Source organism: Lynx rufus, unplaced genomic scaffold, assembly GCF_022079265.1.
Source record: "Lynx rufus isolate CCGP_SWC_20201006 ecotype Redwood Valley unplaced genomic scaffold, mLynRuf1.p SCAF_26, whole genome shotgun sequence".
NCBI lineage: Eukaryota > Metazoa > Chordata > Mammalia > Carnivora > Felidae > Lynx > Lynx rufus.
Window position 1 is genome coordinate 7,121,445 of NW_025814841.1, and position 27,527 is coordinate 7,148,971.

General features: G+C 37.5%; 1 protein-coding gene across 1 annotated transcript in view; it reads left to right on the top strand.

Moving 5' to 3' along the window:
* Positions 1-27,527, top strand: part of RGS22 (regulator of G protein signaling 22) — a 173,534-nt gene that overhangs the window by 135,432 nt on the left and 10,575 nt on the right. Inside the window, exons 30-32 of the mRNA XM_047088840.1 lie at positions 15,321-15,374; positions 18,147-18,194; positions 19,342-19,402. Coding sequence (XP_046944796.1) covers positions 15,321-15,374; positions 18,147-18,194; positions 19,342-19,402 — 163 coding nt within the window. The remainder of the gene's footprint in view (positions 1-15,320; positions 15,375-18,146; positions 18,195-19,341; positions 19,403-27,527) is intronic.

The following is a 27,527-nucleotide window of genomic DNA, read 5'->3' on the forward strand; positions in this document are numbered from 1 at the left end:
TTTGAGAGAGAGAGCGTGCACCTGTGCTAGTGGGGCAAGGGCAGAGAGAGAGAGAGAGAGAGAGAGAGAGAGAACCCCAAGCAGGCTCCGCACCATCAGCACAGAGCCCCAGTGATGCAGGGCTCAATCTCATGAACCATGAGATCATGACCTGAGCTAAAATCAAGAGTCAGATGCCCAACCAACTGAGCCTCCCAAGCATCCTGCCATTAATATTTTTATAATTATAAACATGTAGTGATGTCACAGTTTCATGTAAAGTGTATAATCTTTGTTCTATCTATATCATTTCTCATATTTATGAAAATACACCTGTATGTCATCATGTCTTTCAGAGAAGAAATTAGTACTTATCAAATCACATTAAATCACTTAAATCAGTTCAGGCCTGGGTTTCTCAGCCTTGGCACTATTGACATTTTTGGTCAACTATTTCTTTGTTATGGAGGTTTGTTCTGTGCAATGTCAGATGTTTCACAATATCCCTGTTCTCTACCCACTGTAGACCACTAGCACCTCCCAGTTGTGACAACCCAAAATATTTCCAGATATTACCAAGTCATACCTGGTTGAGAACCACTGCTTTAGACTTTGGAACATTTTTATGTTTAATTTTTTGAGATATCTACTTACAATGAAACCTTTAAATTCTAGTTTCCCACCATACCCTCTTTTAAATAAGTATTATAGACCTAACCCATAACACTACCAATAATACCTTCTAACTGATGACTTATTTGTTTTAGTGAGTATATTACATCCACTTGAATAATTTCTCTTCTTTTACATTATATTTGGAAGTGTAACCCCTAAAGGAAATGCTCAGCCAATATTTGTTGAATTAATAAAACTTAAAATAAATTCCTTACTTACATTTAATGTAACATATATTTTAGGTAATCTTGTAAGTGACTTTAAATCTGACTTGGGTTTGTATGAATAAATAAATTAATTTTAATTGTGCTATTTGTTTACATCTGATGTGCTTCTTGATTTTATGAGTTGAGTTCTCATTAAAAAAACAGCTTACTTTTGGAAGAGACCTAGGTTTTATTTATTTATTTACTTATTATTTATTTATTATTTATTTATTAATATAATTTATTGCCAAGTTGGCTAACATACAATGTATACAGTGTGCTCATGGTTTGGGGGATAGATTCCCATGATTCATCGCTTACATACAACCCCAGTGCTCATCCCAACAAGTGCCCTCCTCAATGCCCATCACCCATTTCCCCTCTCCCCCACCCCAATCAACCCTCAGTTTGTTCTCTGTATTTAAGAGTCTCTTATGGTTTGCCTCTCTACCTCCTTGTTTGTAACTATTTTTTTCCCTTCCCTTCCCCCATGGTTTTCTGTTAAGTTTCTCAAGTTCCACGTATGAGTATCTATCTTTCTCTGATTGACTTATTTCACTTAGCATAATACCCTCCAGTTCCATCCATGTTGCTGCAAATGGCATGATTTCATTCTTTCTCATTCCCAAGTAGTATTCCATTGTATACATAAACCACATCTTCTTTATCCATTCATCAGTTGATGAACATTTAGGCTCTCTCCATAACTTAGCTATTGTTGAAAGTGCTGCTATAAACATTGGGGTACATGTGCCCCTATGAATCAGCACTCCTGTATCCTTTGGAAAAATTCCTAGTAGTGCTATTGCTGGGTGTAGGATAGTTCTATTTTTAATTTTTTGAGGAAACTCCACACTGTTTTTCAGAGTGACTACACCAGTTACCCAAAGCAATCTAAATTCAATGCAATCCCAATAAAAATTGCACCAGTATTCTTCTCAAAGCTAGAACAAATAATCCTAAAGTTTGTATAGGACCACAAAAGACCCTGAATAACCAAAATAATGTTGAAAAAGAAAACCAAAGCAGGAGGAATCACAATCTCAGACTTTAGCCTCTACTACAAAGCTGTAATCATCAAGACAGTATGGTATTGGCACAAAGACAAACACAGAGACCAATGGAATAGGATAGAGAACCCAGAATTGGGTCCACAAATGTATGGCCAACTAATCTTTGACAAAGCAGGCAAGAGTATCCAATGGAAAAAAAGACCATCTCTTTAGCAAATGGTGCTGGGAGAACTGGACAGCAACATACAGAAGAATGACACTAGACCACTTAGTTACACTATATACAAAAATAAACTCAAACCCTAAATGTGAGACAGGAAGCCATCAAAACCCTGGAACAGAAAATAGGAGACCTAGTTTTAAAACCCACAAACTACCATGTATACTTTGTCAACTTATACCCTTCAAAACATGGGAAAATTGACCTCATATTTTGTTTATGTTATTGTTTGGGGTGAATAAATATATTTTGAAATAAAAATAATAGTGAAAGAATTCAAAAGTAATTTGGCCAGTTGGGTCAGATTTCAGCTTGTGTATATATTATTACCTAATAAACAAATTTAGTATTAAAAGTATAACTTAATTCATGTTATATTTCTTAAATGTGTATTTTTATCATTTGTCATATAATTGAGAATTACTTTCTCAGTACATTATCTGTGAATAATTGTGTGGTTTTTTCTTAATTGGCATACTGTTTTAAAAATTACAGTGAAATTTATGCTTCAAAAAATTTCTCAGTTGGTATATATCCAATGATTCAGTAGAATTTGATTCTAATCTTTGATCTGTAACTGCCTTTCTGATTTGGGGCCATTTATTTTACTTCTTTGAGTCTGAGTTTACTTATGTATAAAGAGCAAAGGGTCTTTTTATAAATTTTAGCTCTAATATTATGTGATTTTATGAGTTTATAACACTGGAGCTTTAAAAAAATTCTTTTTAATGTTTGTTTTTGAGAGAGAGAGAGAGTGCAAGTGGGAGAGGGGCAGAGAGAAAGGGAGACACAGAATCTGAAACAGGCTCCAGGCTCTAAACTGTCAGCACAAAGCCTGACGCCGGACTTGAACTCACAAACCGTGAGATCATGACCTGAGCCAAAGTCAGACACTTAACCAATTGAACCACCCAGGTACTCCAACACTGGAGCTTTTTATGTGTAACTGTCTATAGAGTTTTGGTGTATTTCTTTAAAAAATTTTTTTTAATGTTTATTTATATTTGAGACAGAGAGAGACAGAGCATGAACAGGGGAGGGTCAGAGAGAGGGAGACACAGAATCCGAAGCAGGCTCCAGGCTCCAAGCTGTCAGCACAGAGCCTGACGTGGGGTTCGAACTCATGGACCATGAGATCATGACCTGAGCTGAAGTCAGATGCTTAACCAACTCAGCCACTGAGGTGCCCCAAGTTTTGGTGTATTTCTTAATGAGCAATTATTTCTATATTTTGTTTTGAATTCTTTTTTAAGTTTATTTATTTATTTTTAGAGAGAGAGAAATCACAAGCTGGGAAGAGGCAGAGAAAGATGAAAGAGAATCCTTAGTAACCCTGCATTGTCAATGTGGAGCCCAACAAAGGGCTCGAACCCACGAACCATGACATTGTGACCTGAGCCAAAACCAAGAGTTGGATGCTCAACCAACCAAACCTCCCAGGCACCCCTATTTCTATATTTTTAGGGGTTTTCTTGTTTAATTAAAAAAAATTTTTTTAATGTTTTATTTATTTTTGAGACAGAAAGTGACAGAGCATGAGCAGGGGAGGGGCAGAGAAAGAGGGAGACACAGAATCCGAAGGAAGCTCCAGGCCCTGAGCTGTCAGCACAGAGCCCGACGCGGGCTTGAAGTCACAAACCACGAGATCACGACCTAAGCAGAAGTTGGATGCTTAACTGACTGAGCCACCCAGGCGCCCCATGTTTAATTTTTTTTTAATCTCTATTTTTGAGAGAAAGAGAGAAAGAGTACGAGTGGGGGAGGAACAAAGGGAAAGGGAGACACTGAATCTGAAGTAGGCTCCAGGCTCTGAGCTGTCAGCACAAAGGCTGACATGGGGCTCGAACTCATGAACCACAAGATCATGACTCGAGCCCAAGTCAGACACTTAACCAGCTGAGCCACCCAGGCGCCCTTCTATATTTTGAATCAGAATCTTGGATGCCAAGATGAAAAAAAATTCTGCCTCTGTGCTGTTTCCTTTTCCAAGGTCAAAAACTTACAGAGTGTGTCTGGCCCGAAATCGTTACTGTTTTAGAAACAAACCTCTGCTTTGTATGTCCCAAGGAAAAAAGAAAAAAATTCAACAGTACATGATGATATTGAGTGGTAATCTCCCTCCTTACCCCCAGCAGGACAGAGACTGTTTCCCAGCACCATCCTACTCTTATTCCTTTTAGTAATGGAATCCCCAAGTTTTTTTTTTTTAAAAAAAATTTTTTTTTCAACGTTTATTTATTTTTGGGACAGAGAGAGACAGAGCATGAACGGGGGAGGGGCAGAGAGAGAGGGAGACACAGAATCGGAAACAGGCTCCAGGCTCTGAGCCATCAGCCCAGAGCCCGACGTGGGGCTCGAACTCACGGTCCGCGAGATCGTGACCTGGCTGAAGTCGGACGCTTAACCGACTGCGCCACCCAGGCACCCCATGGAATCCCCAAGTTTTAGCTGTGCCCATGACTACCTAACTGGAGTTAACTGTCATTTCCCTGTCTACCCCACAGGTAGATTTGGCCATGTGAACAATGTCAGGTTAAGGGAATATGAGAAGAAGTGTGAAATATCCATTCAAGCCTTTTTTAAAAATGAAAATACTTGCCAACCATTTTTCTCTTTTCTCTTCCTGTAAGCTGGATCACAGTGGGGTGTTAGCTAACACTATCCCACCACATAGATGGGACACCTCCCTAAGGAATTATGGTGCCTGGGTCTCTGGATGACCTCATGGAGGAGAGATGTCTCACCCTGGACTGTTACATTTGAGTCACTTTATTTTTGTCCTTTTTTTAAATTAATAGCAGCTTATCCTAGATATTAAGCAATATAAAAATTGCTACCAGTAGGCTACTGCCATAACAAAAACCTAAAATGTGAAATCCATTAAACAGTCAGTTTTTGGACACAAGGAAACAGATTGAAGGTGAGAAAGCTGGTGACCTTTGTAATGTCATGGCATAATATTTAGTGAAGCTGTTACTTCTGATAACTTGGAAAACAGACCATGTGCCTGCTATGCCCATAGCTCTCTAAAAGAAGTGATCCAAAAAAAGATGTGTTTTTATGTTGGTTGGTCCTTGTTGCTTTTAGCTAGACACCATGAGAGATATATCACACAAGATATCTATATCTCTATCTATCTATCTATCTATCTATCTATCTATATCTGTATCTATATATGATGAACCTGTTTACAGGTAGAAATGGAAGCGAAGGGAGTCACATCCTGTGACTGTGGCTTACAATTAAAATTAATATAAAATATAATAATTTTGACCCTCAAAGTTGGGAGAGTCAACTGCAACTATGCCCCCACTAAGCAGAGCCTTTGGTCAATGCCCTTTCAAAAGCTTCTCATTAAGACTTTTCATCTGGACAGTAGTGACCTTGTAACAAAGATCAAAGTAGAGGTATTGCCTTCCTAATTTAGCCTATTGTTTTATGTGACCTTAAAATAGCCACCATTAAAATAACAGGGAAATGTGCTAAGCATAGAAGTGAATAAATAAAATAAGGGAGTTGGCAGGCTTAAGAACTGAGACCAGAAGATATTTTGACATGGAACCAACTGGTAGTAAATAGACTGAAAGCTTCCTAAATTTTGATGGAATTGTATTCTCAACAAAACCACAAGCCTGGCCTGAAAATGCCTGTAATTTTTCAATCTATAAAACAACCACCAGGCCCCCAAACTTGCATCATTAGAAAGCAGGCTGTGAAAATTGTACAACCTCCAAAGAGACCCACTTTCCAATGCCAACTTTAAATGTGGCCTAGAGGATAATAGATAAGGAAAATTTATTTCAGAAGGCAAAACCAGGGACCTTAGAGGACTAGGGGAAATGATATTTCTCCCACGGAGTAGAATCAGGATTTAACAAAGTATCTTAGTTTAGGCTGCTTTAGTAGAATACCTTAGACTGGGTGGCTTATAAACAACAGAAATTTATTTCTCACAGTTCTGGAGGCTGGAAGTCCAATATCAAGAAGACCCCAGCAGTTTTTGGTGTCTGGTGAGAACCCTCTTCTTGGGTCATAGATGGCTGTCTTCTCATTGTGTGCTCACATGGCAAAAGGGAGAAGGGAGCACTGTGGGGTATCTTTCATAAGGATATGAATCTCACTCATTAGAACTCTGCTCTCATGACCAATCACCTGCCCAAAGCCCTATTTCCTGTACTATCACATGGGCCATTAGGATTTCAGTAAAATAATTTGGGAAGGAACATAAAAATTCAATCCATTACCCAAGGTGTTTTCACGGTTCCTGCCAAGAAGATGAATTGTAACTTCTATGTGTTGTCTGTTCTTCCTTTTTCAAAGCATCGTAATTGTAGTTTCTGTTTTCAGCTCTGGTTTATATGTCAACATGGTCCTATCAGATTTCTACCTTGTAAGTACTGTCAAAATTTCTGGCCCACTGAGGGGTCCTTTTTCATCCTCAGTACTGTTAAACATTCATTCTATTGGGGCTTCTTTATTATCATATCTGTGGGGGGTTTTAGAAAGAGGTTATAAAGTATGTGCTTAGTTTTGGCATATAAATTTGGTGTTTTTAGCACCTTAAAAAGAACTGCATTGCTTAATAGAGTGGGACTTCTGGAATGGCTAAGTGAGAAGTTCGGTGAATTATCTCACCAAAAAGAGGTCACAAACTAGACAACATTGTCCCAACCCCTTGGGAATTCTATAAATTGAAAGGATATACAACAGATAGTGTTTATTCAAGAAAAACTACTGAACCTTGGTAGGAACAGTTGGCCCACCCTAACTTTAAGGGCTTGGTTTAGGGCTGTTTTCATTCCCTCCATCCTGCTCTATGATGTAGTAGTTCTGTAAGAGTGGTGTAGGCCATAAGGACCTTGCGTTTAGAGGGGGTTGATTTGATTTTTGGAACATGGGGAAACTCATGCCCAGGAGTTTTTTCCAAAACAGTAGGGCAGTGCAGGGCACCTGAGTGTCTCAGTCAGTTAAGTGTCTGACTCTTGATCTTGGCTCAGGTCATGATCTCACGGTTTATGGGTTTGAGCCCCACGCCTCACAGATAGAGTGAGGTCTTGCCCGCTGGCTGAGGCAAGCAATGTACTAACAAGACCAGCTAAAAATGAGAGAGGCATAGTGGTCATTGGAAACCTTTTACATATCCCTAGTGGTTTGAAAGCTAGTAGGCTTGCTCAGGGTCACACACATGTTCACCAGAAGTCAGAGAGAACCCTGTCTACTCATAACTTGTTTAATTAACATGAGTCCTATTTACTCAGAAAGTAAAAGTTGGGGCAGTCTTATAGACTGCATAAACTTTGATTACAGTCCCTAAAGCATACATCGATGCATCAGCAAAGAATGAAAATCTTACTAGCTCAAAGTGTTTAAGTGCAACTTCTGACCAATCATTGGCTGCTCACTAAATGGTACTAATCCACAGGTGACTCCTAGGAAGCTGGCTTTAAAGCAAAAGCAAGAATATTTTTTAAATGTTTATTTATTTTTGAGAGACATAAACAGAGTGTGAGTGGGAGAGGGGCAGAGAGAGAGGGAGACCCAGAATCTGAAGCAGACTTCAAGCTCTAAGCTGTCAGCACAGAACCTGATGTGGGGCTTGCACTCATGAACTGTGAGATCATGACCTGAACTGAAATCAGATGCTCAACCGACTGAATCACACAGGCACCCCAGGAATATTTTTTTAAATGACAGAGACTTAAGCAACTGCACACTATAGATGAATCTCTATAGAATTAGTCCAGGTAAGTCACTAAACAAATAACAAACAAAAGTAACAACAACCCCCTGAGATGGGTTCTGAATTCAGAATCCAAATTTTCAAACGTCAAATTTTCAACAGAAAAATTAAAGACATGTAAAGAAATAGGGAAATGTAACCCATACACAGGAAGAAATGTGGTCAATGGAAACTGGGTGGGGGCCCACGTGTTAGAACTTGCAAAGACTTCAAATCATCTATTATAAACATGCTAAAATAAATAAAGGAAACTTTAAATAATCCAAGAAAGAATGCTGACAATAATTAGAGAATATCAATAAATAGAAAACAAATTTTAAACAAATGGAAATTCTGGGGTTAGAAAGAACAGTAACTGAAATTTTAAAATTTACCACGGGAGTTTAACAGCAGATCTGAGCTGGCAGAAGAAAGAATCAGTGAACTTGGAGATAGATCAATAGAGAGTGGCCAATCTGAAGAACAGAAAGAAAAAAATGAAAATAAATGATCCTCCGGGAATGTGGAACAACATCAAGCACACAGCATATGCATTAAAGGAGTCACTGAAAGAAAGGAGAGAAAAGAGAGGTAAAAAAAATCAAGAGAGAGAAGCCAAAAATATCCCCAAATTAATAGAAAACACTAATCTTCATATCCAAGGATCTCAAAAACACATTAGATGCAAGGATGATTTAAAATCCAAAAATCATTTAGTGTAATACACTGTATTAAAAAAGGATAAAGCCAATGATCTATTGATCATTTCAATAGACAAAGAAGTACTTGACAAAACCTAACACCTATTTTAATAAAAACTCTCAATAAATTGAGAAAAAAAAGGAAACTAATAAAGATCATCTACAAAACCCTACAGCTAACATTATACTTAATAGTGAAAAACTAAAAGCTTTCCTTTTAAGATCGGAACCAAAGCAAAGGTATCTATCCTTGCCACCTTTTTTTTTTTATCATTGTGGTAGAGTCTAGCCATTACAATCAGGCAAGAAAAAGAAAATGTATTCAGATTGGAGAGAAAAAGTAAAACTGTCTTTATTTCCAAATGGCATGATTCTGTGTGTGGAACATTCTAAGGAGTCCACAAAAACTAGAAGCAATGCACAAATTCAGCAAAGTTGCAGAATTTATGATCAATATACAAAATCAGTTGTATTTCCCTGTACTAGCAATAAAGAAACTAAAAGAGGCACAACAAACACATTTTGTTAATAATAATAACATGCTAGATAAAGTACTTATGAATAATATCAACAAAAGAAGTGTAAGACTCATACATTGAAAACTGTATGATATTGCTGGGAGAAAGTAAAGATCTAAATAAATGGAGATGTGGAGTTAAGATGGCAGAGTAGTAGGGGGACCGTCTGCTTGCCTCATCCCTCGAACACAGATAAATATCAAATCATTCTGAACACCCAAGAAATCAATCTGAGAACTAGGAGAACAAACTGCACAAAAATAGGGAGAAAAGAGGCTACATTGCGGAAGGTAGGAGCTTCAGAGACATGATTTGGGGGAGAAAAGAATCACAGGCAGATGCTGTGGAGGGGAGGGAGTCTTGATCATGGAGAGAGGTGAGGGAGCAAGAGAGAGAGAGAGAGAGAGAGAGAGAGAATGCACATGAGCACTGCACAGGGAATTGCACAAGAAAAACACTTCACCCGAACCATTGACTGGGAAAATGAGAGGGGCTGATTATCATAAGTTTATACTTACTCAGCTCAAAGACTGAAGTTTCAGAAGTCTGTGCTGTGGAGGGTGTAGAGCCTGGTGGACATAGAGGTGCTCCTATGGAGAATGAAACCAGAGGCCCAGGAGCAGACAATGTGGTTTGAGGTTCCCCTGGGTCACACTGCGAGAGATAGTTCCCCTTCTTGGAGTGCATTTGGGAGAGGTGGCACTGCCTCTCAGGGGACAAAAGAACTGGTGAGGCACCATTGCCCTACCCCATTCATTAGCATGGGAGCAGAGACCCCTGCTGAGGATAGCTAATCTGAATGCAGGCTTTTTGCTGTGCTTTACCATAAACTCCAAGCCCCTGTGTGTTTGTGAGACTGTACTTCTGGGACAAACTGCCACCAGCCACAGTGCAGTAAGACCCTCCCCCAGAGGATCAGTGTGGATCCATTCCATACCAGGTCCCTAAAATTTAGAGTTTTGAAACTCAGCCAGCGTGCCTGAGATGAAATACAGGAGCACTGCCGCACCAGGCGGGCAGATGGCCCAGACACAGGGTGGAAGCAGGGATCTCAAGGACACCTAGGACCCACAAGGGGAGATTGTTCACTCTTTTGTGAGGGCTTGCTGGACAGCAGTAAGTGCAAACTCCCCTCTTTGGGAACGAGAGAGCAGGCTGATGTCATTTTTATCCCCTGCCCATCAGCACAGAAGGACTTCTGTGAGCAGCACAGTGCTCAGTCCGGAGGCTTGAGCCACTTACGCCAAGCCCCACCCACCTGCACTCTGCAGATGCTTTTTTTACTAGGGGAAGTGTGCCTGAGACAGTGGCAACAGGTCCCTCTGCCAGAAGACCAGCACAAACCCCCCTGCATGCACCAAATCTATTGACCATACAGTGCTGCGAAGCTTCAGCTCTAGTGAATATAGGATCTGGCCTTTTTGAACAAACAGACCAAAGCACACCTAGTTAAAACTATCCACATGCTAGGCAAAGTCCAAACACTCCTCACTGCAGGCAAGGAGAAACTGCAGAAGACTGACCTGAGAGAGCAGCCAAAACATAGCAGCAGAGTGCATACAGCATACACCAGAAATCTGTCCTGAAGTGCCAGGCTCTGGACAATATATATTATCATTTCTTAATAAAACCATTACTCTGAGGAACAGAAAACAGGCTCTCTTAATGCACAGAAGAAGACAGAGACCTAAACAAATGCCAAGATGGAGGAATTCATCCCAAAAGAAAGAACAAGAAAAGGTCATGGTCAGGGATCTAATCAAAACAGATATACCTGATGGATAATTTAAAGCAGCAATCATATGGATACTCACTGGGCTTGAGAAAAGCATGGAAGACATCAAGGAGACCCTGTGCAGAGATAAAAGAATTAAAAACAATCAGGCATGAAAAATGCAATAACAGATTCAAAACAGATTGATTGTAATGACCATAGGATGGAAGAAGCAGAGGAACGAATAAGTGACATAAAAGATAGGATAATTGAAAATAATGAAGCTGAACAAAGGAGAGAATTATGGATCACAAGAATAGACTTAGGGAACTCAGTGACTGCATCAAACATAATGACCTTCATATAATAGGAGTCCCAGAAGAAGAGAGAGAAAAAGGAGCAGAAGGTTTATTTGAGGAAATAACAGCTGAAAACTTCACTAATGTGGGGAAGGAAACAGGCATCCAAATCCAGAAAGCACAGAGAAGTCCCATAAAAATCAGCAAAGGCAGGACAATACCAAGATATATCATAGTTATATTTACAAAATATACTGATAAAAAAAATCCTTAAAGCAGCAAGACAAAAGAAGTTCCTAACTTCTTATGGGAAGACCCATAAGGTTAGCTGCAGTTCTCTGCACAAACTTGGCAAGCCAGAAGGGAGTGGCGTAATATATTCAATGTGCTGAATGGGAAAAATCTGCAGCCAAGAATACTTTATCCATCAAGGCTGTCATTCAAAATAAGAGAGGTAAAGAGTTTCCTAGACAAAAACGAAAGGAGTTCATGACCACTAAACTAGCTCTGCAAAAATATTAAGGAGGACCCTTTGAGTGGGAAAGAAAGACCAAAAGCGACAAAGACTAGGAACAGAGAAAATCTTCAGAAACAACAACTTTACAGGTAATACAATGGCACTAAATTCATATCTGTCAATAATCACTCTGAATGTAAATGGACTAGATGCTCAAATCCAAAGACATAGGGTATCAGAATGGATTTAAAAAAACAACAAAACAGGGCCCATCTATATGCTGCCTACAAGATACTCATTTTAGACCTAAGACACCTGCAAACTGTAAGTGAGGGGATGGAGAACCATCTATCATGCTAATGGATGTTAAAATAAAGCCAGAGTTTCCATACTTATATCAGACAAACTAGATTTATTTTTAACTTTTTGTATTTAAATTTTAGTTAACATACAGTGCAATATTGGTTTCAGGAGTAGAATTTAGTGATTCAATAATTACATACAACACCCAGTGCTCATTACAACAAGTACCTTCCTTAGTACCCATCACCCATCTAGCCCATCTCCCACCCACCTCCTTCCATCAACTTGTAGTTTCAGACAAACTGTATTTTAAACAAAAGACTGTAACAGATGAAGAAGGGCACTATGTTATCATAAAGGGGTCTATCCAACAAGATCTAAAAATTGTAAATATATATGCCCCCACGTTAAGAGCTCCCAAATATATAAATCAATTAATTGCAAACATAAGAAAACTCACTGATAACAATACAATAATAGTAGGGGACTTTAACACCCCACTTAGAGCAATGAACAGATCATCCAAGCAGAAAATCAACAAGGAAACAATGACACACTGGACCAGATGGAGTTAACAGATATATTCATACTATTTCATCCGAAAGCAGAAGAATACACATTCTTTTTGAGGGTACATAGAACATTCTTCAGAATAGATTACATACTGGGTCACAAATCAGGCCTCAACAAATACAGAAAGATTGAAATCATACCATGTGTATTATCTGACCACAATGCTATGAAATTGGAAGTCAACCACAAGAAAATATTTGGTAACACTACAAGTACATGGAGGTTAAAGAACATTGGACAAAAGAATGAATGGATTAACAGGAAGTTAAAGAAGAAATTTTAAAAATACATGGAAGCAAATGAAAATGAAAATAAAACAGTCCAAAATCTTTGGAATTCAGCAAAAGCAGTCATAAGAGGGAAGTATATATCAGTACAGTCTACCTTAGAAGCAAGAAAACTCTCAAATATACAACCTAACCTTGCATCTAAAGGAGCTGAAAAGGAACAGCAAATGAAGTGTAAATCCAGCAGAATAAGGGAAGTAGTAACGATTAGAGCAGGGGGCACCTGGGTGGCTCAGTTGGTTAAGCATCCAACTCTTGATTTCAGCTCAGGTCATGATCTCATGGTTTGTGGGATTGAGCCCTGCTTTGGGCTCAGTGCTGACAGTGTGGAGCCTGCTTGGGATTCTTTCTCTCCCTCTCTCTCTCTGCCCCTCCCCCACTCTTGCTCGCTCTCTCTCTCTCTCTCTCTCTCTCAAAATTAATAAATTTAAAGAAAAGATTAGAACAGAAATACATGATATAGAAAAAATAGTAACAACAAAACCCCACAGTAGAACATATCAATGAAACTAGAAGCTGGTTCTTGAAAGAATTAATAAAATTGATAAACCCATAGCCAGATGTATCAAAAAAGAGAAGAGAAAGGACCCAAATAAATCATGAATAAAAGAGGAGAGGTCACAACCAACAGTACAGAAATATAAACAATTATGAGAATATGATGAAAAATTATATGCCACCAAAACTGGGCAATCATAAAGAAATGGAAAATTCCTAGAAATATATTAACTACCAAAACTGAAACAGGAAGAAATAGAAAATTTGAACAGACCCATAACCAGAAAAGAAATTGAATTGGTAATCAAAAATCTCCCAACAAACAAAAGTCCAGGGTTGGATGGCTTCCCAGGGAAATTCTACCAAAGATTTAAAGAAGAGAAGAGTTAATACCTATTCTTCTCAAACTGTTCAAAAAAATAGAAATGGAAGCACTTAATAAAATTCTAAAACTTTAATATTTCAGAAGATCCCATTAAGAAAATGAAAAGACAAACCAAAGACTGGAAATAAATACTGCAGATCATATACCTGGCAAAGGACTTATGTCTAGAAAAATAAAGAATTCTTGCAATTCAATAATGAGAGGACAACCCAGTTTTGCAATCAGCAAGATATTGGAATAAACATTTCACCAAGGAAAATATGTGAATCACCAATGACCACATGGAAAGATATTCAATACCATTAATCATTAAGGAAATGTGAATGAAAACCACAATGAGATACTAATTCACACTCACCAGGGTAGCTATAATCAAAATGACATTAAGAAGTGTTGGCAAGGATATGGAGAAGCTGCAATCCTCATTACATTGCTGGTAGGAATGTAACTGGCACTTTGAAGAAATTTGGCAGTTCCTTAAAAAGTTGAATATGTATTGAGTATGCTTCTTAGCAGTTTGACTCCTGGGAATCTACCCAGGAGAAATAAAAGCATTTCTACACAAAAATTTGCATGCTTATATTCAGAGCATTATTCATAAAAGCCAGCATGTGAATAACAACACAAAAATCAACTACACAAAGATCAAATTTATGAACAGATAAATGAAATGTTGCCAATGCACACAATGGAATGCTATCCAGCAATAAAAAAGAACAAACTACTAATACATGCTACAACATATATGACCCTCAAAAACATTATGTTAAGTGAAAGAAAACAGATACATGACATTTGTTATATGGTTCCATTCAAATAAAATTTCCAGAAAAGGCAAATATGTAGTGACAGAAATGAGATTAGTGGTTGCTTGGGGTGGAGGATGGAAAAATTAACTGTACATACATGGGTATAAGGGATCTCTTTGGGGACGTGGATATGTTCTAAAGCTGGCCTGTGGTTATGGTTGCCGTGCTCTTATTAAAAATCATTTAATCTTAAAATAAGTGAATTTTATGGTGTGTAAATTATATCTCCATAAAGCAATGTCCAAAAAATTTCTGAATTACTCCTAAATTATAGCAAAGGAGGGTATGGTATGTGTATTTTTATTTTTCATGTGTATTTAAAGTGTTGGCTGGTATTATCAAAGATGAAGCCTTTTCCTATAGGAAAAAGACCATAGGCCTCAGCATCCAGTACATGTCCCTCTATTATCTCACATGTCCCAACGTGTCTGTCATCTCTTCTTGCATGCAATAAAACCAGAGAGTATGCACATTTTTGGTCTCAAGTCCCTTTTATATTCCTAAAAATATTAAGGACCCCAAAGATCTTTTGCTTATGTGGTTTATGTCTATTGATATTTACTCAACTATAAATGAAAACAGAACTTTCAAAAAGATTTATTAATCATCAATAACAAACATATAAAACATAATAAATGTGTTAACATCAATTACACGTTTTTATTTTTAAAAATTATACTTTTGAAACAATAGGGAAGAGAATGACACTTTTTTACATTTTTGTTGCAAATACATATTGCAGCAGACTGAAAACAGAAGCAGATACAAGAATTCAACCATCTTTTATTAAGCCAGACATTGAAGAGATGTGGTGCCACTGCCTTGATATATAGAGAAGATGTCAGCTGTCTCACCCCCTATTGCATTAGCATCATCAATGTAAATAACAACACAGTGAAAAAGGCACATAACATCTTAGTATTAGTATGAAAATGTTTTTGATTTCATGGGTTCCCTGAAATAGGAGTCTACAGACCACACTTTGAAAATCACTGAATGCATTACTTACAACTCACAGGTAGGTCATTGCAATTCCATACCTGTTCCATCTGCAAAGCCCTACTCATTTTTCAAAGACCAAATTCAAGCATTCTCTTCTCCTCAAAGCTTTCTCTGACCCTGTCCCCCTCCCGCCTCAACACAGCCCAGCTGATCTTTTTCTCTTTTGTCCTGCATACCTTGTACATCTCTTTCTATAGTACTATAGCACTTACCAATTGTGTTGCACTTTTTGCTTAGATGTCATACGCATATTCTCATCACTTGTTAGGCACTCAGTAATTTAGTGAAGCTGAAATTTCGTAATTGCCTAACAGAAAACCACGACAATGACTTTTTCTTCTTATTCTTGTGGGCTGTTTCTACTGTCAAAATACAGTAGTACTGTCATCATGTTACTCTGCACTTGCATATGTGGCACAGCCTATTCCTATATAATTGTGGTTCTTAGGTCCCTTTTTTGTTAATTATTCACATATACATTCTATAAATATATATAAACCCCCCTATTCAATTCCCATCATGAGTACTGTGATTGTGTATAATACTTTTAATCAAATCTGCTTATCTTTTTTTTTAATGTTTGAGAGAGAAAGAGAGCACAAGTGGGGGAGGGGCAGAGAAAGAGGGAGACACAGAATCTGAAGCAGGCTCCAGGCTGTGAGCTGTCAGCACAGAGCCTGACATGGGGCTCTAACCCACGAACCCTGAGATCATGACGTGAGCCAAAGTCAGACACCCAACGGACTGAGCCACCCAGGCATTCCAAATCAGTTTATCTTTTATGTACCCTTCTTTTTAAGTCAAAATAGCATATATGAATTAGACTTTTCCACTTATCATCAAAATAAGAAAATTGCTTAAATTTATTTCTAAGAATAATTAATAATAATAATAATTATGAAGAACACTATAATACAGTGATAACACTTATTCTGCTTAAGAATTTTGTTTGGATGTTACAAAAAAATCAGTGCACATTTTTTCATTTTGTGTACTATTTATTTAAAAAAATGTTTTAATTGGCGCGCACACAAGCAAGTTGGGGAGGGGCAGAGGGAGAAAGAGAGAATCTTAAGCAGGCTGATGCAGGGCTTGATCCCATGACCTTGGGATCATGACCTGAGCTGAAATCAAGAGCCACCCAGGCTCCATGTACTATTCATTTTTAAGGCTTGTCAGTAGACAAGAAGAATACACTTAATGGATTGTGACTCTAATTGAAGAATTTTTTTGTCCATTAAGATTATTATGGGCATGGTCCTGTATGCCATATGTGTTTGAAGTTCTCATCCTGCCAGAAATATATTTCTTTTCAAATCAAGAGAATTCTGTCTTCTCAGAAAAATATTGTTGCACACAGAAAAGCAATCATCTCATTAACTAGAATGTGAAATGAGACAAATGACAGGACAAAGAAGGAACAAACACATTGTCATACAGGAAGAATGTGCTGGCGTGCAAGAGCTTATGCTGTTATAATAATGTGATATATCAACAAAATGTAACATACTGTGTAAAAGTTTTTATAAGTGTGTATGTGATAGGGGAGAGAATGTGTTTGCAGGATGGCTATTGTTGTTCATGAGTATTCATTATATTTCAGCCTAAGGAGAATGACGGTTTTAATTCAGATGTAATTCAGCGAAGACCACTGTGTAATCATTATAGCCATCAACAAACTGATTCATGTGCAGTTGGTCCAAAAGTTACAAAAGCTGTTTCTGAGTTCTTGTTTGTACCCACCATTTTAAGATTACATCAGAATTAAAGCATGCAAGACTTGAACTGACTTCAAAGACGAAACTAAGACTTCTTGCTAGTTTAGCTTTTTTCTTTTATTAGTTCATGTTTTCCATTTGGCTTCCATATCCTGTTCTAGCTTGATGCCCCTTCTAGAGTTTCATTTACAAATCTTACAGCCTTGGTTGGTGAAACACACTAATTAATGTTGTGGTGGAGGCTGAGGATTTTAGCAATCTCATGCCTCGTGCTTGGGAAAATATCTGCTGTTTTTCCACCCATGTCTAGCACCATACTGAACATGGCAAAGTGCATCTTAAGTGGAACTCTAAATGTAATCAAAATACATTTAAGGAGGACTGTTTACTCTATTTTGCTGCCAATACTATTAATCATGGAGCTCAAACTTTTCAATGCAACAGAAATATGAGATCTACTTTTTCCTAATTGGATTTTTTCAAGAAAAAACAATAAACTAAAACCAGGTCATTTTATGATTTTTTTAAAAAAAAGTCTCAAATAATGCATAATCCAGCAGCATTCCAGCTTTATAAAATGGACAGTTCCATAGCTTTGTAAATCCCTTATGAATGTATTAATGCTAATTTAAGAGACCATTTCCAGTTCCATAGGTCTTTGGCCCACCTGGAAATCCTGTACAGACAATCAAGCTCAAATCTGCAGCTGTATGCTTGAAGAAGCTTTGTCTGTGACCAACTTTTTAAGAGTTTTGGTTAGCGCTATGCCACAGCCATCATCTTTTAGTTAAATAAACCCACAATTATTTGTATTAATTTGCCTGCTAAGATTTTAGCAGATCCAGAAGGTGCCATATATTTTTGGTTGGCCCTAAGGTTACCTTATCAGCATGCTGCCTTGTGGTTGTGCTAGAACGTGTCAGTTCAGTGTTTTTTTGGGCAGCATGTGCGGTGAGCCTTTTGGTAGATTTAAAACCTTTGAAGAAATAGTCGGGTGGTTTTATAAGCATTGTATTTCGAGCTCCTGAGGTTATAGTTAAATTTTCTACTCTTGGATTTTCCAACCTTAGCTAACTGATGAAGAGGAAAAACAAGCTCCTCTTGAAACGCCAAATTCAGTGAGCCTGGAACATAACACCCTTGTTTAGTCGACTGACTTGGCCATGTTAGTTGGCCGCCTGTAAACCAAGAGAGATGGAAAGGATACTTTGGGAATCTGTGCTGTAGATGTAGCAAGCTGCACTGCCAAGTTCAAAGCTCTATTTGCCAGGTTACCTTATTCGAATCCTCACATGTTTGAAAGCTTTATGTGTCCCTTGAGACCTTCTGATGAATGTGATTCCACCATACTTCCAAGAACCTGGGTATCTGGGATTAACTAATGAAAAGATAATTTATAATACATTTACCTTGAGGTCTGATTGGCTGTATTTGTATTAATATAACCCTTGTGTTCTGTCTAATATGTGTGTGTGCAAACACAAAGGAATGACAAGTTGGTTCCAAAACAGTCTTTTAAAGTATGAGAAAAAAAAAAAAGGCGCCTGGGTGGCTCAGTTGGTTTAAGCATCCGACTCGGTTTTGGCTCAGGTCATGTTCTCACGGTTTGTGAGATTGAACCCTGTGTCAGGCCAGGCTGTGCACTGTCAGCACAGAGCCTACTTGGGATTCTCTCTCTGCTTCTCCCTCACTTGTGCTCTCTCTCAAAATAAATAAATAAACATTAAAAAAAAAAGCATGAGAAAAAAAATCTGCATATGGCTTGCTTAAGGCTGATTTCCTCATAATTTAAGTTTCTTTTCCAAGATGGCATGCTCTGATTTTTCTAACATTTAATTGAAAGCTTATTTTGAAATATAGAGAAATCTAGTTCAGAAATGTATTTTTTGACTTCTACTTTTAAAACACCTATCACATGGGACACCTGGGTGGCTCAGGGGGTTAAATGTCCCACTCTTGGTTTTGGCTCAGGTCATGATCTCATAGTTTGTGGGTTTGAGCCACGTGTTGGGCTCTGTGCCGCCAGTGTAGAGCCTGCTTGAGATTCTCTCTCCCCCTCTCTCTCTGCCTCTTCCTGTCATGTGCTCTCTCTCTCTCTCTCTCTCTCAAAATAAATAAATAAAACTTAAAAAAAACACCTATCACAATTCTCAGGTGTTTAACATGTATGCCATTTATAGCAAAACTTGTATTTTACTAAAGGATGTGGAAAGAAAGATCAAAAGTGATATTGTTTACATTCTTTTTTTCACATTCTTACACCAGGTGGATGACGAAGTTGTGGTCAGTACTAATAATAATGATGATATTGACCATGATGATGATTGTAACATTATCTGTGTCTTCCTCTCTCTCTGCCCCTCCCCTCCTCACTCTGTCTCTCACTCTCTCAATCAATAAACACTAAAAAATCAAAATAAAAATAAGTATTTGCTTTTCTAAAATGTGATGTTTGGCCTTGGTTTAGATTCCAATACCTGGCCTATAGACACTAACTCAGAAGACATAGTTTTTTTTTTCTCTGTTACAAAATATGTTGATAATATGATGCTTGTGAGTATAATTTTGTATTATTGGTCATATAAGACTTGATTAGCCACTTGAACTCTCAAAGCATGAAGTGAGGAAGTCAATCATTTTTAAATATGGAAGTTATTTTTGAAATGATCTCTGAGATCTACTTTCATGGCGTTGCAGTTTAAATATGTTTGTGTATGTGCACATGTGTGTGTGAGTTAGCTTTCATCTGAATACTAATACAAAGCATATGCTCATGGTATTGTTCAAGGGTGATAACAATATACATGCTAACTAGCTTCCTTTTTACTAGTTGAAAATAGTCTTACTACATGCTTTGATTAGTACACTAGTCAGATAGGCCAGGCTATACTGTTGTAATAAACCCTGAAATCTAAGTGGCTTAAAATCACAAAAAATTTTGTTGTTGTTGTTGTTTGTTTGTTTACCAATCCCAGTCTTAGTGGGGCAGTCGGCTTTTCTTCATGGGTCTCCTTCAAGCACTGATTCTGATTTCTAGGCTCCTTCCATCTTGTAATGTGGTCATTATACAGGGCCACTGTGGAAGGAGAAGCGAGATTGAGGCAATTATTCAGGCATCATAGTTATCATAGTCAAACTGCTGAAAAACAAAAAGAATGAGAAAAGCTTAAAAGCACCCAGAGAAAAAAACATGATACATTTGGAAGTACAATAATAGGAATGATGGCTGACATTTTAGTAGAAACAAGGGAAGCCAGATGGAATGACATCCTTTAAAGTAATGAAAAAAAAAATCTGTCAACCTGAAATTCTATATTCAGTGAAAATATCCTCCAAAATGGAAGGCTTTCATTTCACTTTTATCAGATGCAAGAATTCAACAGGCACCATCAGTGGGGCCAGGGTCAAGGATTTGGCTAGCATTGTTGGTGGAAGCAGAGTTAGATGGCTGATATGGTCAAGATTGATTGACAAATAATATAATGAGGATATATTCAAGGTTCATCTCTATAGTAGCATGTAGCAGGATTTCCCTTCTTTTTAAGGCTGAATAATAGTCAATTATATATATATACACATTTTGTTTATCCATTCATCAACCAATGGACACTGGGTTGCTTCCATGTTTTAGCTATTATAACTATTACTGTTATGAACATGAGTGTACAAATATCTCTTCAAGACCCTGCTTTCAATTCTTTTGGGTATGTACCCAGAAGTAGAATTGCTGTATCTTATGGTAATACCATGTTTAATTTTTTGAGGATCTTATGCTAATTCCATGTTTAATTTTTTGAGGAACTATCATACTATTTTCCATAATAGCTGTATGATTTTGTATTCCTACCAGCAGGGCATATTTTTGTTTGTTTGTTTGTTTTTTACATCCTCTCCAACACTTGTTATTTTTTGGTTTTTGTTGTTTTCTTTTTAATAATAGCCATTCTAATGGGTGTAAAATGGTATTTCATTGTGGTTTTGATTCACATTTTCCAGTTATCAGTAATATTGAGCATGTTTTCATGTGCTTATTGGCCATTCGGATATCTTAGAGAAGTGTCTGTTCATGTCCTTTGCCCGTTTTTGAGTTGGGTTTTTTTTATTGTTGAGTTGTAAGTGTTCTTTTAAAAAATTTTTTTTGATGTTTTTATTTATTTTTGAGACAGAGAGAAAGCATGAACTGGGGAGGGGCAGAGAGAGAGGGAGACAGGAACTGAAGCCGGCTTCACGCTGACAGCAGAGAGCCCAATGCAGGGCTGAACTCATGAGCGATGAGATCATGATCTGAACTGAAATCAGATGCTTAGCTGACTGAGCCACCCAGGTGCCCCAAGTAGGAGTTCTTTATTAGCCCTTTATCAAATAGAGGATTTGCAAATATTTTCCTTTATTCTGTAAGTTGCCTCTTTAGTCTGTTGATTGTGTCCTTTGGTGCAAAAAAGTTTTAAATTTTGACGTACTAATTTATCTAATTTTTGTTGTTGTACTTTTGACGTCATAGCCAAGACCCAATGTTATGAAGATTCTCTTATGTTCTCTTCTGAGACTTTTATAGTTTTAGCTCTTACCTTTGGGTCTTTGATCCATTTTGAATTAGTTTTTGGATATAATATAAGGGAAGGGTCCATCTTCTTTCTTTTGTATGTAAATATCTAATTTCCCAAGAACATTTGTTAAAAAGATTGTCCTTTCCCCATTGAATGTTCTTCCCCATTAAATGGTTTTATGGAAAATCATTTGACTGTATATGTAAGGGTTTATTTTGGGGCTTTTTATTCTATTGCATTGGCCTATATGTCTGTCTTTGTGGCAGTACCACACTGTTTTTGATCCTGTAGCTTTGTAACTGAGAAAAGTGAGTCCCTCCAACTTTTTCTTTTTCAACACTGTTTTGGTTATTTAGGGATACATGCCACCTTAACCAGGTAGTAAAATTTAGCATTACCAGTAATGAAGACAACTAATATTGTGTGCCCTCTGATAGGATGCACCAAGAAAGACACAGAATTACTTCTATGTTACTCCTACCAAATAGGCAGAAAAACCTCTCTTGAATGATAAAGACATACCAGACAAACCCAAACTGCATGATATTCTGCAAGATAAGTGGCATAGATGCTTCAAAAATGTCAAGGTTGTTAAAGACAAAAACTATAGGGGCGCCTGACTTCAGCCAGGTCACGATCTCGCGGTCCGTGAGTTCGAGCCCCGCGTCGGGCTCTGGGCTGATGGCTCAGAGCCTGGAGCCTGTTTCCGACTCTGTGTCTCCCTCTCTCTCTGCCCCTCCCCCGTTCATGCTCTGTCTCTCTCTGTCCCAAAAATAAATAAACGTTGAAAAAAAAAATTTAAAGACAAAAACTATAATCTTTCAGATTAAAGGAAATTCAAGAGACGTGATCATTAAATGCAATATGTGATCCTGGATTAGATTGTAGACTTATAAAGAATATTATCAGCACAATCAGTGAAATGTGAGTGGGGTCTATGGATTAGATGATAGTATTGTTTCTATGCTAATTCCCTAAATCCGAGTTATTATATCCACAACTTCCTTTCAAATGGGTTCAAAACTTATGTTATATGTAGTATGTATATTGTACAAAATTATGTTATGTATAATGTCAAAAATTGTCATATATATATATATAAAGCATATTCAGAGACAGAGAGAGAAAGACAGATAAAATGATTAAGCAAATGTGGCAAAATGTTAACAATTAAATGTTACCAGTTAAAAGGAACTCTTGGGAGTTCTTTGTACTATTCTTGCAATTTTCTGTAAGCTTAAAATTAATTCAAAGTAAAAATTTTTTAAATGGAAAAATGATGGCCAAATCTAGGCATTTTCAGAAAAACAAAAGCTGAGAGAATTTGTTGGCACTAGACCTGCACTGCAGGAAATACTTAGGAAGTTCCCAGGGCTGAATAGAAATGATCCCAGATGGGAGCCTACATCTGCAGGAAGAAGATCAGTGGCGATGGTAAGACTTTTGAACTACACTTTCAGACTTGTAATTCAATATGGTGGATTAAGCATGTGTGTTTAGCTCCTCTCCCTCCAAACCCCTAAAAATTACCATAAATGGTAAAGTTATGAACTCACAAAAATAAGTAGAGGGCATCAGTTGATCAGAGATTTCAACAAATTTCTAGAGACTGAAGTGGGTACTAGAGGATTAAATGAGGCGGGGAGGAGGAAGCCCCACTAAAAAGAATGCATGGTAGATGCTGTAGTTGAGGAGACTGTACAACTACTCCTCAGAGGCCTGGAGGGCTTGGAATTCAGAAGTGACAGGTCTGCAGAGAGGGCAGAATATGGGGCTGGAAACAGAGGAGTTACTGGAAAGCCTGTAGGTAGAATATTCAACACCTGTGCATCTCTGCAGAGAATGCCTCACTCTCTCCAAGCAATGAGAGAGAGACAGAGACAGCAAGAGTGAGAGGGAGAGATTGATTGACTGATTGGTTCAGTTTCAAAAGAAATAGAAAGATACCATTTGTTTTGCATGTGTTGTGAGAACACTTAAGATTTACTCCCAGTAAATTTCAAGAATGTAATACAATAGTACTAACTATAGTCACCGTGTAGTACATTAGATTCGTCTTATAACTGAAAGTTTGTACCCTTCAACCAACGTATCCCCATTTCCCACCAACCCCCGCCTCTGGCAATCTTCTCTCTGATTTTATGAGTTTGGCCTTTTTATATTACACAGGTAAGTGAGGGCATATAGTAATTGTTTTTCTGTGTTTGGCTTATTTCACTTAATGCCATCAATGTTGTCACAAATAGCAAGATTTCCTTTTTTATGGCTGAATAACATTTCATCGTGTGTAATTTCACAATGTATACATACATTAAATCATTACATTGTACACCTTAAAAAGGAAAAAAAATCACATTGTACAACCTAAATAAAAAGAATTTTTATTTTTCAAGTATACCTTTAAAAAGCTGGGGGAAAAAGAATTTAAGCAAATTCATAAAACAAAACAAACAAAAGCACCAAAAAAAAAGTAAAGAAATGGAAAAATTGTCTCACGAGAGATTGAGCATTGAGTGTGTGAATTGGTGCCTCAGTCAGCACACAGCCTTTTCCCATTCCATTTTATGAGGTCCAAAGCTTAATGTCTGTCCCCTCTCTGTTCACCTAAAGTGATGCCTGGTAGTTGGCAAACCCTGCCATAGGCACAGAGCTGATGGCAAGCTTTTATATTGCCTCATTCTTAAGTATGGATGGGGAACTAAAATCTTCAGGGAACAGAACTATGTAATATTAAACAAAACAACTAAAATTAATCCCTAGGAGTTGATTCATGGGAAAAAAACTTTTAAAAGTTATAATTAGTGTCCTCAGATATATATTTTTGAGAGAGAGAGAGAGGAGAGAGAGATTCCAGAATGCAATGTCTCAAACCAATATCTATACACCCGTGTTCATAGCAGCATTGTTCAAAATAGCCAAAAAGTGGAAGCAATGTCAATGTTTTTTGACAGATGAATACATAAAAAAGTATGGTATATGCATACAATGGCCTTACAAAGAAAGGAAATAAAGAAGGAAAATTCTGACACATGCTACAACATGAATGAACCTTGAGGACATTGTACTAAGTGAAGTAAGCCGGCCACAGAAAGACAGATATTGTGTGTTTCCACTTACATGAGGTACCTAGAGCAGTCAAATTCATAGAGGCAGAAAGTAGAATGGTGATTTCCAGGGGCTTTGAGGGGTGGGGAGGAGGTTGGAGCATGGGAGCATGGAAAAAGGAATTGTTTGATAGATACACAGTTTGGGTTTTGTAAGATAAAGTTTTGGAAATTGATTGCATAACAATGTGAATATACTTAACACTATTGAACTGTCCATTTAAAAATAGCTAAGGTGATAAATTTTATGTTATGTGTATTTCACCATAATTTTAAAAACCCTGGTAATATAAACAGACCCTTGCGGAGAGGAATCCCCCCCTCCAAAGTACGAATTATAAAATTTGGGTGATAGAAAATAAAACAAAAGTTTCAAATTCTCTATTTGAAAAAAAGCTTCAACACAAACATAGAATCAGTTTTACGTTCATGAATAAAAGAAGGAACTTGTGAAAGAAATGTCCTAGTTATTTACACCTTTCAGAAAAGTGATGTCAATTTAAGTATTAGCATTAGTGCTCAGTTTATCAAAGAGGACAACCAACAATAACTGTGGACTTGTAAGGGGTCAGAGTTACATCGAACTTTAAAGTCCACAGTTCTTAAGTCTTCTTTATACAAATAACTTAAAGGGGAAGTTTTAGTGACAGAAAACAGAATAGGATTGTTTGTTTTCACACTGCTTCCTACATTGAAGAAAGGTAGATGGGCACTTTGGGGACTGTTGCCAATTCACCACCTCCGAGGAGTGCGCTCTGTGATGCATGAGATTTCTGCTTTTCTCCAGAATCTGGTGAAGAGGCGGGACAGACTGACATTGAGCCCCTGAACCCTGGCAACATCTGTGACAGCTGGGTCTGCCTGATCAGGCTGTTGTTCCTGGTCATAGAGTGCCCTTATCTAGCATGAATAGAATACTTTATCCTAAATGGTTTTATTATTTCCTCTGGGAAGAAGAACATTTTTCTTTTATCTTTTAGATTTCCTTCCCCAGCAGTTTAAAGGGAAAATACCTGAAATATCCTTGGTTATCACTAATGGGGAAAATCAGCTTGAAAAGCTGAAGACATCTATTACGGAAAAAGGGGAGGGAGACAAGTCCATTTAACACACGTATCGAGACCTTTTTTTTCATATCTGTTAGTAACTCATACTGGTAGCTGAAAAGGTGATATTGGGAGTTGCAAGGGTAGGGTAGTAAGGAGATCTAAGTGAGCTCAATGCTCATCTATCACAGGAAGGAATAGATAATAACTTCTATCATGACATTTGTTTAATAACAGTTATTTATGCATTGACATGATAGTATATGATTGCATGATGGCGTATTTTCATAAAGGTGAAGATAATAACTGAAGAGGTAAGTAAAAGTAGTTGCTTCTGGAGAGCAGGATGACAGTGGGATGTACCAAGAGAGGACTGCAGCTTTTCATCATAAACCCATCTGCGGTATTTGATTTCATAGCCATGAGCATGGATTAGTTTCGTTATAATCAGATGGCTCTGGGCAAGAAACTGGAAAGGTAGGCTGGAGCAGACTAGAGCCTGCTCTTTTACTTTTAGAAGCTTGAACTTGATCTGCAGGCTATGAGAAGGCATTGAAGATCTTAATTTGGGGAGGAAGTGGTCAGTTGTGTGGGGTTAACCCATGTAGGAGTCACTGATGAGGGGTCCCTCAGACTGGGAGGAGGACCCCATAACCCCACTAGCTCTTCCTTCTTCCCAACCCTCCCTACTTTCCCTCCTTTTCCTTCCTTCCCTTCAACAAATATTTCTGAGTACCTCCTATTGCCAGGAACATTAGTGCCTTACAATTATTGATTAGGGAGTCAGCATTCCCTGAGGTGTGGGACAACTTTCACCACAAGATGGTTTTAACAGGTACATGGCCACTGCATTAATAAAACAAAACAAAACAAAACAAAACAAAACAAAACAAAGCAAGCATAAATTGCAAGAAAAAGGGTAGAAGAGCCTACAAATTAAAAGAGATGTAAAAAACTTATCTCCATCAATTGCATTGTGTGGCCCTTATTCAAAACCTGATTTAAGCAGTTTGAAAAAGAAGAAAAAAGGGTAAAGAGCATTAAGAGGTATAAACCTTCAGTTGTAAAATAAATAAGTCATGGGGATGAAAAATACTGCATAGGGAATATATATCATCAATAATATTGTAATAACTTTGTATGGTGACAGATGGTGACGACATTTATCGTGGTGAACACATTGTAATGTATACAATTGTCAAATCACTATGTTGTACACCTGAAACTGATATAATATTGTATGTCAGTTATACTTCAATTAAAAAAAAGACACTTAGATATCTGCAAACTGGATATTTGATGATAGTGATTATCATTGTGTAGGTGTGATGATGATATTGTAGTTATGTTATAAAATAGATGTTGTCTTTTAGAGATATATAAAATGAGCTATTTTCAGATGAAACTATATGATATAGAGAATTTCCTCCAGAGTAATCAATGAGAGAAGGGGACAGGGTTTCAGATGAAACAAAGGTTGTGTCCTGGGTTGACTATTGGCGATGCTGGATGACGGTGCCCTTCATTATATTATCCTGCCAACTTCATGTATATTTGAAATTTTCCAAATTTAAAGTTTTAAAAAATATTGACTCATACCATGAAGAAATTAATCCCTTTTCAATACTCCGTCAATTCATCTGATTAGTCAAAGAGAAATTCTTTAATCCTTTTTATAGAGTTAGATTCAGAGCCTTCAATCAGACATTAATAGAATGATTTGGTCCTCAAGTTATCTTGGCTTTTGTTCTGTA